This window comes from Rhinatrema bivittatum, chromosome 11 (assembly GCF_901001135.1).
Source record: "Rhinatrema bivittatum chromosome 11, aRhiBiv1.1, whole genome shotgun sequence".
In the NCBI taxonomy this organism is placed as follows: Eukaryota; Metazoa; Chordata; class Amphibia; order Gymnophiona; family Rhinatrematidae; genus Rhinatrema; species Rhinatrema bivittatum.
This window is the reverse complement of record NC_042625.1, coordinates 10,667,406-10,679,837: the sequence shown is the minus strand read 5'-3', so window position 1 is coordinate 10,679,837 and position 12,432 is coordinate 10,667,406. Positions and strand designations below refer to the sequence as shown.

Sequence of the window (12,432 nt, the reverse complement as noted above, 5' to 3'; positions counted from 1 at the left end):
CTGGCCCAGAGCCAAGCAATTCTGCAGGTTGCTATGAATGCCGCTGACATCCTCACCAAAGTGTCAGAGACTTCATATACAGTCTGAAGGAGTTGGCATAGGCCTTCCTTTATGTCAGATATGGTCTGCAACTGTAACTGACTGTCATTATTGGAATGACCCCCAGGCTTCAAAGCTTTGTAACATTCATAAAGGTATCGTATTATATAGAACTGATGTTGTTGAATCCAGGTGTTCAGCATGGCGGCCTAGATAATCATCTTACCAAAGTCATCTAGGTATTTATTGTCCCTCCCCAGTGGCATACTGGAGTACAAACATGTCTTTTTAGCTTTCTTCATGGCCGATTCAACCACTATGGAAGCATGATGCAGCTGCACTGATCCACAATGGGAGGATTTACGCATCCTGAATTTCAGATCTGTCTCTTGAAACGAGTGATCCTGAGAATGGGGAATTCCATCCCAAGATCTATCCAATAGGCCCTACAAGACCATATGAGATGGGAGTGCTGTTGGTTCTGAAGGAATGTTGAAGATTTTCAGAATCCCGTGGACATCCGCTCTTGGCTCGGGTAGTTTCTTTGGTTCTTATGTTCTTATGTTATCATCTTTAACAAGGAATCCACTTTCTCAATGAATTTTGAGTATGTTCCATCCTCTGGAGGTGAGGAGGGCTCTGGTGGCTCCTCCAGGGGATCTGAGGGAATCCCTGTGGATGTCAGTCTCTGAAACCGGTGGACTCAAGCCTTGGCAGCTGGTAACATCTACTGCTGTTTCTTCTGAGGGGGGGGGAGGGAGATGGGAGAGACTGTGACGAGGCATTGTCCTCTGATCCACTGGAGGATATGTCCCAATGGGGAATAGGCGGCATATAGGCAAAAAAGCTTTGCAGGATGTCAGAAATCTGAGACATGGCCTGCAAAGTCGCCCCTCCAAATTTAGGAATGGAAGGAGTGCGGTCTCTCCTCTGCAAGGACGAAACTACTGGGTCCCTGCTCTCCGAAGGGGGCCATCCACTGGTCTTAGAAGATGGAAGTGCCGCCAAAAATATGGAGGAATCTGGTTCCCTGTGGCTGCGTGACTGGACATATAGTCCTGGATGGGATTTACGTCATTTAACTAGGGGTTCCTAAAGCTGAGGTTGTGTCAGAGAGGCCTGTAAATACACTACCCCTGGAAGAGGAAAAGGAAGATCCCTCTGAAGCCCTCAGAACTATGACAGAGTCTTCCTGACCTTGGAACTCCACCGCCGTGAAGATAACTTGTGGATCTGGGTGCCATGGGGCCTGAGAACCATCCTTGGGATGTTCTTTTGTTTTATAATGCTAGTGTGAAGGCATTGACGAGTGACGGTCCTGAACCGAACGGCTATCCTTTCTCTTGTCTTCTGATGCATGCGAAGTTGGCGTCGAGCACTGTACTGTTTAATGTGCCGTGTGTGCCACTAGGCCTCCTACATCGAATACTTTTGTACATCGTGGTGCATTGTGTATCGATCTGTGTCATGTTTCATCTTCTTTGGAGGTACCGGTTCCTGTGGGGCGGCCTTCCATTTCGACGACGCACTGGGGACTGTTGGGGGTTTGTCTCCTGAACCCTTAAAGCTAGGTTCGCTAGTTTGGTTTTTGACCGGGCCTAGTTCCTAGAAACCAGCTCCAATGATGCTGCTTGTTTACCTGATGCAGGCTTCTTTGGCCTCTGCGCTGAGGGTGACTGGGTGGAACGGTGGATTGAGTAGTACGAGCTCGAGTAGTTCCTCAACCTGGCAATTATTTCAGCCTGCTGCCGCTGAGCCTGTGCAGACATCCTGCCGCAGTCGCGACAGGATGTCTTCTTGTGGTCTGGCCCCAGGCACAGGTAGCAATAGTTATATCCATCTGTAATGGACATAACTTTGCCACACTGGCAGTATTTGAAACCGGGGGTTTTTTGGGGCCCATCAGTAACACTTAGAAGTGCTGTTTGGGATACACCAAAGTGTGGAAAAAGAAAAGAAGAGAAGAAAGGTGATGAGAGACTAAACCATGTCAGAGGTGCGCAAGAAGAATGAAAACAGAGAGACGGGTAACCGTGCTGGAACAGTCACGCAGAGCATAGCTCTATCTGTGGAGAGATGTTTCCACTTCTGGCCACCAGGGGGACATCCCAGACAGCATCATTAATTCAGCCTGCTTATTGACAGGAAAACAGATTAATTTCCAGCTTTCAGGGTTAACAGAAGATAATCCCTTACACTTCTTCCATAGAAAGAATAATCAAGGCTATTGCTTTTAACTGTGCTGAGCAAGAAAAAGTGGCTAACACGTACATTTTCTTCCAGAATCTATGCCAAAACAGGTTTAGGGACAACAAATCTATATCTGACAGTCTGCTGAAAACTTCTAGGATCTGAACTTTTGAATCCCCTTGTAGCAAAATGTTTATTTTAAAGATAAAAGCTTTCTGTTTCTGAGAAACCCAAGGTAAAATTAGGAAGCCAAGCTTTAATGTTTGAGTGCATATGACAAAAAAAAAAAAAAAGTTAATATAAAGTACAATTCCACATGCTTCCAAGTCTGGTTTGCAACAAGCTACACTGCACAAAAATTGTAATTCTTAAAACTTTTATAAATCTATAAACATCTAGTAAAACAAACATATAGCACTATGATTCGAAGTACATTGTGGTCTTCATCTCTATAGTACAGGTAGAGCACAGTAACTCCTCTATAGAAACCTGCTCAACACAATGGCTACATTTACCCCTGAAAGGCCTATTAGTTTCAGGTAAGACTTATGATCATCTTACTGTAGGAATTATTTGAAACTGGAAATAGGTGAATGATAGATCAAGCACCGGGGTTAAAAAAAAAAAAAAGTGTGTGACCCTTCTGAAAAGCTTCTAATGAGGAAACTCATGCCAGTGAAGGTTTCCTTCAATCTGCTGGTAATTTAATTCTGTAAAAGGTCAGAAAAAAGCACTGTATATAGCAAGCATGCTCTCATGTTAGTTTATCTAAAAGTTACTATTATCCCAAAAAAAAAAAAAAAAAAAAAAATCATGGGCTTCGGCCTGTATTCCATTATATAGAAAAACGATTATCCAAAAATCGGTTAGCTTCATATCCAGAAATCCTTCCATTATCAGATATTCTTTTATTTGAAAATTGCCATTACCCAGAAAAATTCATTATCTGGAACAAACTTGATCCCAAACATTCCCAATAAAAGACATTCTATTATATTTTCCTAGGCTACCTAAACCCTCATGGAAAAGAATATCAATAGCTGCAAAAGGTTTTACAGAGTGCAATTCGTTTCCTTTCTTGCTATCCTGAGATGTAAGAAAGTGGTTGCTGTTTTGCTTGCCCTTGTTACTGCAGTTTAATCATTTTGAGCCTGCCTCTTTGGCATCTTTGTAGAAGTGTGAAGCGGCGACGTGTGCTAGTCTTTTAAAAATCTACAGTGTCCAATTTTTTTTATATGCCCAATGCAGCTACCAGTGCCCTATAGGGTATCTGCCTATTTAAAATGATTCAGAGCAAGAAGCAAAGTTTGTATTATCAGGTATAAAATAAAGCTGAATGGCAAGGCAGAGGATTTGAATTTCTGACTGGCAGATTTCCTTATTTTGTTGTTGGAGTCCCCTCTGCTTGCTTTCAATGTATCACCCAAGATCCAAAGGCCTTGGAAGAAAATCTCAAAGACTGAACCCCCAAAATATATAATCTTTTTGTCAATAAGAGTCAGTCTTAGAATATACAGAAATTAACCTATCGCTGAGGCCTGAGCTCATCAATTTAACACTTATTTTCTAAGGCAAATGGAGCAAACTAATTCAGTAGCCAGATAAGTGGAATTTGCAGAACTGTTCATTTTATCGTTTCCTACCAATTTGAAAAGATGAGTATATAAGTTTCCATACTTAGAACAATCTCATGTCTTTTATCCAGTGTCTTAACTGAGTTACCACTACTACCCTTTATATCAAAACTGCTAATAGCTACACTCAATAAGTTTCAACATACTGCACAGAAAGTAGTAACAAATTGACTTACCGTTACAACTGAAGTACGATAGACAGCAAAGCAGATATAATTTAAAAAAGAAGAAGAAGAAAATTAAAGTTCACATACATAGTCTTCACAAGAATGTCATTGGCTCCTTTTAAAACAGAGGAAAAAAATGAATTTGTAAAATATAGGTTTCCATTAGTTTATCAATAATAAGATTCAGGGTAATTATAAAAGTAGCAACCTGTTTCATACCTCAGTCACAATTGAAAAATACACATTTACACATTTCATTTTCTAAAAGCAGTAGTTTCCCACAAAGATGCCTACCCTTGTCTAATCTACAGAATAAGCAATTTATGGCATTAGAGCCTTCTGCTACAGAAACTAACATTTATTTGAGTGGAGCAGCAGGAGTAGCTCAGGAGGCATAGCCTAGCAGTTAGAGCAGTACCAGTATAGCCAGGCTTCAAACCCCACCAAGATGCTTCTTATGATAGAAGGTGACATCAGCTGCTCAATTTCCTCCCAAGGGGCATAAAAACATCTAATATACCTAAATGTAACTCTTCTAGAGCTACCAATGAACAAGCATGTGCTAAATAAAAAAAAATTAAAATGTATTTAAAAACAATGGTCATGAAAGCCTCCCAAAGGTAAGAAGTCACTTGACTGTCCTAAGTTTACAACAAGGCATGTACAACATTAGCCTCAGATGAGGAGAGACTCAAAATAGAGAATAAAAACCAAACAGAGAAAGTATTCTGAGAAACAGAAATTCTTCAGCAAAAGTCTGCCTAGTGGAAGTCAGTTAAGGGGAAAGCCAAAGAAAAAAAACATCTTTCCATTTCTCCTTTCCTTTGGTCTTCTCCAAGTTTTAAAATAAAATGTTATACAGAAGCTAAAAAAAAAATCTTTGCTACTTTTAAAGGTAAAGTTTAAGAATCCAAGAAAAAGTGAATTCAGATATAGCTTACTTGTTCTACAAAAGGGATATGCATTCCAGGCTTTCTCGTGGAAAACTAAGGAGCCTTCTGGAGCAAACATCTTCACAAACCCAGGAACTTTACTGAAGAGAGCAAAACGCTTTATATTAATATTTTAAAAAGAATTAAAAAACAGTCTAGTACAAAACAGTATACGTACAATCCATAAAAATGAAGCTGCAAATAAAAAGAATTATCAATCACAGATTTTACATAGGAACATAGTAGATGACAGCAGATAAAGATCAATTGGCTCATTCAGTCTGCCCAATTATTCTGCTAAGAGTATTTCACTGCCACTAACTGTAGAAGTTTGAATGCTTCTTATCCAAGCCAGTTTGTCTCTTCTTCTTTGGATCTCTATCTTAGACAAATGAGCACACAAATTCCCATACCTAATTCAACACTCAACCCTCTCTTCCCCCCCCCCCCCCTCCTATTATTTTTTTTCCCTATCAAGAATGAAAGATTTATATATATTTTTATTTTTCCTTTCTCCCCCTCCCTTTCTACCCCTTTTATATGGTTTATTTTAGGCTGGGCCCTGCACAGAATTCTGTATTATGGTATAAGCTTCATTACAGCATGGCTCATCTATTTTTGGATATGTGGCATCACTTTGCTAATATCAACTGCATCTGGAAGTGAGGAAGAAACATAGCATGCTCCAATGTGATGTTTGGTTTACAGCACAGTATGTTAACATTCAATACTGAACTCTTTAGTACTTCTCCCCTCCCACTGTTTTCCATCTATAGTATAGATGGCCTTGTGGAGGTTAAAACCACTCAAATCCTTATAACAGCAGAAACTTGTTTCAGGCATGGCTTCATCAAATCCACCTAACCAGCAAAGTCAAGAGACATGAAAGAAAAATTAAAATAGCTAAATATGACCTTCCTGTAAAATAAATACATAAAATGCAAACCAACTAATGCAAAAAAGGCATGCCAAAGATTTTAAAAGAATCTGAAGAACTTTCAATCCTATATGGTCATTTCAGGTAAGATTAAAAAAAAAAAAAAACCACAACTTTTGTGGCTAGTGGATCTATTATTTTGTGGTACATCCCTGAGAAATACTATGTAATAGGTGCTTATTAACTCATTAAAAATTATTTAACAGTTGAGAATGAAGCGACATGAAGAGTACATATTTTCTCCCACACTTAAAAGCAGCTCCTCCAACTGTTAAAAAAAAAAATTTACAGGCCAAATGAGAAGACTTAGAAGCACCCAGAAAAAGTTTAACACATTAAATGTTGACCAAGCATCAACATGAAAAATCCTTTAAAAAAAAAAAAAAACACCCCAAAAAAACCTGCTCCAAACTTTTACCCTATAAAAATATTTGGCAATTTCTGATGAGGAAGTGACAAAGAAATGTATGCAGATGCACTAACATTCTAGAACTGCAGCTGAGGATCAAACAATACTGTACAACAAACAATATTTGTTTTGGACAAATCAAAATGAGAAACATAACACCAGCTCAAAAAGAATTAAAGCTTATTAAAAGTTCACTTTTTTCCTGATTAATTTTTGAGAATTTGGCATACACAGTTCAATATAATATACATGGACATCCTAAGACGACAGATGTTTTACACATTATTCAAATTTCGTATATAAAAAGTAGAAATACATTTTTGATAATAGCAGGCTGGATAGATTTGACAGATGGGCAGACTAGATGGGCCATGTGGTCTTTTTGCTGTTATGTTTCTAAGTAACACATACTGTTGGTAGTCACCTAACATGCAAAATAGAAAGATCAGTGGTTTTTGGCATGCAGTCACACATCCCTATCTTAGCAAAAATCCCTGCTTGTATTAAGGGAGGGCTAAAGTCCAAGAAAATACTTTTTTTCCATATGGAAATTATTGCAATTTCTGCAAAAGAGCGAAAGGGACAACACAAGCAATTGGAATCATGGAGCACAGCATAACTAGTGATCTGATAAGTTGCCCTTTATTCGGCACGTTATTTAACATGTAAGCATTAGACTGGCCATCAGTGGACAACAGATGTGTTCATAGTATGACTCACCTTTTCAAATGATAGATTTTGTGTGTATACTGTCCCTTCTCACCATCTTTTTCATAAGGCTCATTCTTTAAGACTTCAATTCCCTCGCCTCCACCAGTCTCGTTTTTGCTGGCTTCTGCCACAGAATACAGCTGGCCAACCTGATACTAAAAAGATTTGAAGAGATACTACTAGACCAAAGAAAACATCCAAAAAGCAAACTTCATTTAGATATTATATAGATTAAACTGAACTATTAAGATTTGTATACACAAGTCAATACAATGCAGTGATCAAAATAATTCAAAGTAGTTACCTATATTAAAACATAAATCAAAGCAGTTTACATAATACACTCTCCCACAAACAAACAAGGTTAAGGAAATAAAGATTTCATATGTTGACTGCACTGGATTGGTTACTACAGGTATGGTTTTCTCCAATTTCTAAGAGGCTGCCATTGGCTCAGTTTACTCATATCACATCATAATCAAGCAATTGCTTAATCAAAATGGCTACTAAAGTTAAAGGATTCTTTCCCTATGAATATCATTAAAAAATTGCTAAGGACTATTTAATGAGGCCACAGAAGGGAAGAATATGAGCTTCCCTATGCATTATTACACAAATACAATGGCTATAGACTTTTGTGATTAGGCGATTTATAAATTTAAATAAATCTAAATATAAAGTCTATACACCCTTGAACATTTTTCACATTTTGTTCTGTGATTCAAACTGCTATGCATTTAAATAATGACTTTTCTAATCAACATAGTATTATCCACACCTTTCAGGGCCAAACATTATATTAGGGAACAAAGCATGTGTGTATAAACAAAACTGAGAACCAAAATTTGGATGTCTCCATCCTGAGTCAATACTTGAAAGCATCTTTGGCAGCAATTACAGCTGTGAGTGTTGAAATAATTTCCACCAACTCTGCACACCTAAATTTATCAATATTAGACCATTCTTCTTTAGAAAACTGTGCAAGCTCTGTCAGGTTCATAGGTGAATACTGATGCAGTCTTCAAGTTATTCATATTCTACAGATTTTTTATTATATTGATGTCTGAGCTCAGACTGGACCATTCTAAGACATTTTGGCTTTACCTGCTCCAGTATAGCTTTGGATGTGTTCTTTGAGCTGCTATGCTAAAAGCTGAAAATGGGATGGAAGTTCACCTTTCCTGCAGAGTGCATCGGGTTTTCCTCAAGGACTTTTCTGTATCTTTCTTAATTCACTGTCCCTTCTATCCTGACAAGTGCTCAGTCCCTGCTGATCAGAAAAATCCTTATAACATGATGCTGCTACTACCATGCTTTACAAAAAGGATGGTTTTCTCTGGATGATGTGCAATGCTGAGTTTGCACCAAACGTAATGCTTTGCATTCAGGTCAAAACATTGTTTTGTTAGACCACAAAACATTTTGCCACGTGGCTACAATATCCCTCGAGTGTTCCTTTGCATACTACAAATGAAATTCAAGGTGGGTACTCTTGATTAGTGTTCCTTCTTACCAGTGGTGTAGTCACAGGTGGGCCATGGCCCACCAAACCAGGCTTGTTGAAGTAATGCCGTCGCAGGATCCCATCCCCACAACAGCGAAGAGGAGGGCCTCAGAAAAAGCAATGCCATTGCGGGATCCCAGCCCCGTGACGGCAGAAGTAGGAGTTTGTCTGTGCCTAATGGAAGGCCCTGTGTGTTGTGTGTGGGTGAGAATGGAAGCTCGAGCGAGAGTGTGTGTGTGTGGGGGGGGGGGGGGGGGGGGGAGAATGGGAGCCTTTGCATGTGCATAAAATGGGAGCCTGAGTGTGCTTCTGTATTTAAGAATAGGAGCCTTGGAGTGCCTCTGTGTGTGTATAAAAATGGGAGCCGGGAAGCTCGTGTGTGCGCGTGTAGAGAATGTGAGCTTTTGGGGGGGGGGGGGAGAGCATACAAGAGAGCCTCTGAGAGAAACCATGAGCCTGTGTGTGTTTGAAGGAGGAAGGGAAGAAGACAAGAGGAAAAGAGACCCTGAAAAAGAATTAGGAAATGACAGACAAGGGAAAAGTGTGAAAAAAAGACTATCAACAGATTTTAAAAAAAATACAAAAATCAAAGGTAAAAAAAAAAAAAGTGAGATTTTAGCAATTTGAATATGCCATCTTTGGGAAGGTGTATTTCTCTTTTCCTCTGTCTTCAGTATTCCATTATTCAGTTTTCCAGGCTATTTTGATTTTGTCTGTGTGTTTCCATTTCTAATTTGTAGTCTGTCTCTGTTTTGCCTGTGTGTGACTGAAGAACAGTATTTCTGCTAGCATGTAGTTTCTCTGTAGCAGTCCAGCTTGTTCTGCTACCCCAGCAGGTGATGTATTAATGTTCTAGGGCCTGGTGTAGTATTTGCATTGCTGCTTTTTCATAAGGTTCCTGTTATTTGAATCCTGAAAGTCAGTGCTGTGACTATGGTATGTCAAAGTTCTAGATGTCTCTTTCTTTGCAGGAGTTGTGTTACTTCACAAAATAGAAGTGGAGGGATTTTTTTTTTGCCAAGGTAATACCAAAATTTGAATTTTTTTCTTCATGTTTGTTGTAATGTGAATTGTCCTAGCTCTGCACCTGTTCTGATGATTAATGCTATGTCTGGCGTTCTGCAAAGAAATGTCATGCTGGGCATGCCCAGTAGGTGCCAGTCAAAGTTCTAGAAACTTTGACTAATGTGTTCCGTGATTGGGCTCCATCCTGAAGATGTCACCCATATGTGAGGACTACCATCCTGCTTGTCCTGTGAGCTGCTTGCTCTGGGAGAACCCTAGATGTGGATCTCTTCGCCTCCTCGTACAACTACAAGGTGAGCAGCTTCTGCTCCCTCTCATCGGGGGGGGGGGGGGGGGGTGAACATCTGGCATGCACCCCCTTCCTTCCTTCAGTGGGGGAAGGGTCTGCTGCAGGCATACCCTCCTCTTCCACTCCTCTTGAAGACCCTGCTGAAGCTTCAACAGGACAGAGGGGCCATGATCCTCATGGCGCCTTATTAGCCCTGATAGATCTGATTCCCTCTCCTTCGGGATCTGTCAATCAGGAACCCCATTTGGCTGGGGACCACATCTGATTTGATAACTTAGAACCAGGGTATCCTGCGCCATCCGAACCTTCGGGCATTAGCCCTAACAGCATGGATGTTGAGCACCTAGTTCTTCAGCCCCTGGACATTTCGGACAGTATCTCCCGGGTGCTGGTGACTTCTAGAAAGCCTTCCACCAGGAAATCTTATAGTTTGAAATGGAAATGATTCTCCACTTGGTGTGCAAGGCATGACTTGGATCCATTCACATGCCCTTCCCAAACTGTTGGACTACTTGTGGCACCTTTCAGAGTCTGGGCTTCAAACCAGCTCAGTTAGGGTCCATCTTAGCGCTGTTATTGCATACCATCGGGATGTCGCTGGCACACCCATATTGGTGCAAGCTTTAGTGGGTTGCTTTATGAGGGGCCTGCTCCAGTTGAAGCCCCCTCTTCGGCCTCCTGTTTTGTCCTGGGACCTCAACATTGTCCCAACGCGGCTCATGCATCCTTCCCTTCCCAGGTGAGCAAAAGTTCCTCACCTGGAAAGTTATATTCCCAGTGGCGATCACTTCGGCTCGTAGAGACAGCGAGCTTCAGGCCTTAGTTACATACCCGCCATACATGAGGTTTATTCATGATCGTGTGGTCTTGTGTTGACTGATTTCCATATCAAATGAATCCATTGTTTTACCCACCTTTCCCAGAGCTCATTCCCACCCAGGGGAACGGGCTCCACATTTTGGACTGCAAGAGGCTTTGGCTTTTTATTTAGAGTGCACAGACAGTCACAGACAGTCCAGTCAACTCTTTGTGTCCTTCAATACCAATTGGCTGGGAGTGGCAGTGGGTAAACAGACTCTATCCAACTGGCTGGCAGATTGCATCGCCTTCTGCTATGTGCAAGTGGGCCTTCAGCTGACAGGCAACATCAAAGCTCACTCTGTGCGGACCATGGCGACGTTGGTGGCTAAAATGCGAGCGATCCCAGTCGTCGAAATTTTCCGTGTAGCAAGGTCGAGTTCCCTTCACACGTTCACGGCACACTATTGCTTAGACAAAGATGGTTGACAGGACAATGCCTTCGGCCAATCCGTTCTACGCAATCTCTTCCAGACCTGAACCCAACTCTTCCTGCCTAGTACCCCTGCTTGGGGCCAGACAGACCCTCCTGAACAGTAGCACAATAGTTGTTGCTATGCACGTTGGCACTTAGTTCAGTAGCTGTTGGTCTCACTTGCTGCCGGGGACAGCCTGGAGCTTGGTATTCACCCACATGTGAGGACTACCATCCTGCTTGTCCTAGGAGAAAGCGCAGTTTACCTATAATAGGTGTTTCTCCTAGGACAGCAGGATATTAATCCTCAGGAATCCCACCCGCCACCCCTCGGAATTGGGTTCTCCTTCCAGTTTTTTGTTTTATTTTTTTCGCTCATATTTTTTTATCTGTGTCATGAGACTGAAGGGGGACTTCGTGTGGACGAGCAGATAGTGGCTTGCTGGGCATACTCAGTGTGCTGGTCAAAGCTTCTACAAACTTTGACAAAAGTTTTCAGTGCCGGGCTCCATTGGATGATGTTACCCACTTGTGAGTTGCTGCTCTAGAAGAACACCTGTTACAGGTAAGCAAATACTCTAACTCCAATCCACATTAACTAAATAAGATTTACATTCTTGGTGTACAATGGTTAGGGCCCCTCTAAGCTTCATGCTGAGTCAGGCACACCTGAGATTCCTACCTAAACAGACTCCCCCATATCTAATTAATCTCACAGTAATAGAGAGCATAGTTCAAACTGCTGTGCAATGGGACGATTAACAAGGTCATTAAGTCCCTAGTATAAAGTTAGCTTTTTGCCCTGTATATCTTGATTAGACTATAAGCTCTAACGAGCAAGCACGGTCTTTTTTCTATAGTGCTATTCACTGTACACAGGGCTGCACAAGTGATAAGTAGTAGTAATACTACCACCACCAGTGGTACTTTATCCTATTGATTCCATTAGAGAAATAAAGCAACACCCTTACATTTATTAATCGTTTTCATTTGATGAAGCTTACAAAAAGAGAATTTTTTACACATTCATGCAATTTGGGAACTCTTAAAAACCTAAATATTAGTAGTTCTAGTAGTCAAATAAAGAATACGAATGCTAATATTTTTTCTCCTGTGTATCAATGAAAACAAAGTTCAGGACTAGAGTATTTAGGTAATCAAGCAAGTAAAAAAATGTAAATAAAAAGGATTTAATACATGAAAAGCAGTTGTATTATCTTCACAACCCTAACCCTTCAACCAGGAATTTTCACACCCTCAAAAATGCACTTATTTTATCTTCTTTCGACTTGGAAGACAAATTCCCTTAATCTAGAAGTAT

General features: G+C 40.6%; 1 protein-coding gene across 4 annotated transcripts in view; it reads right to left on the bottom strand.

Annotated features, from left to right (window-relative positions):
• PITPNB (phosphatidylinositol transfer protein beta) overlaps window positions 1-12,432 on the bottom strand; it is a 198,726-nt gene that overhangs the window by 110,048 nt on the left and 76,246 nt on the right. For all 4 annotated transcript variants that reach the window (XM_029619633.1, XM_029619634.1, XM_029619631.1 and 1 more), the window contains 3 exons: window positions 7,029-7,174; window positions 4,972-5,063; window positions 4,040-4,047 (listed from right to left, as the gene is read on the bottom strand). In XM_029619633.1, coding sequence (XP_029475493.1) covers window positions 4,040-4,047; window positions 4,972-5,063; window positions 7,029-7,174 — 246 coding nt within the window. The remainder of the gene's footprint in view (window positions 1-4,039; window positions 4,048-4,971; window positions 5,064-7,028; window positions 7,175-12,432) is intronic.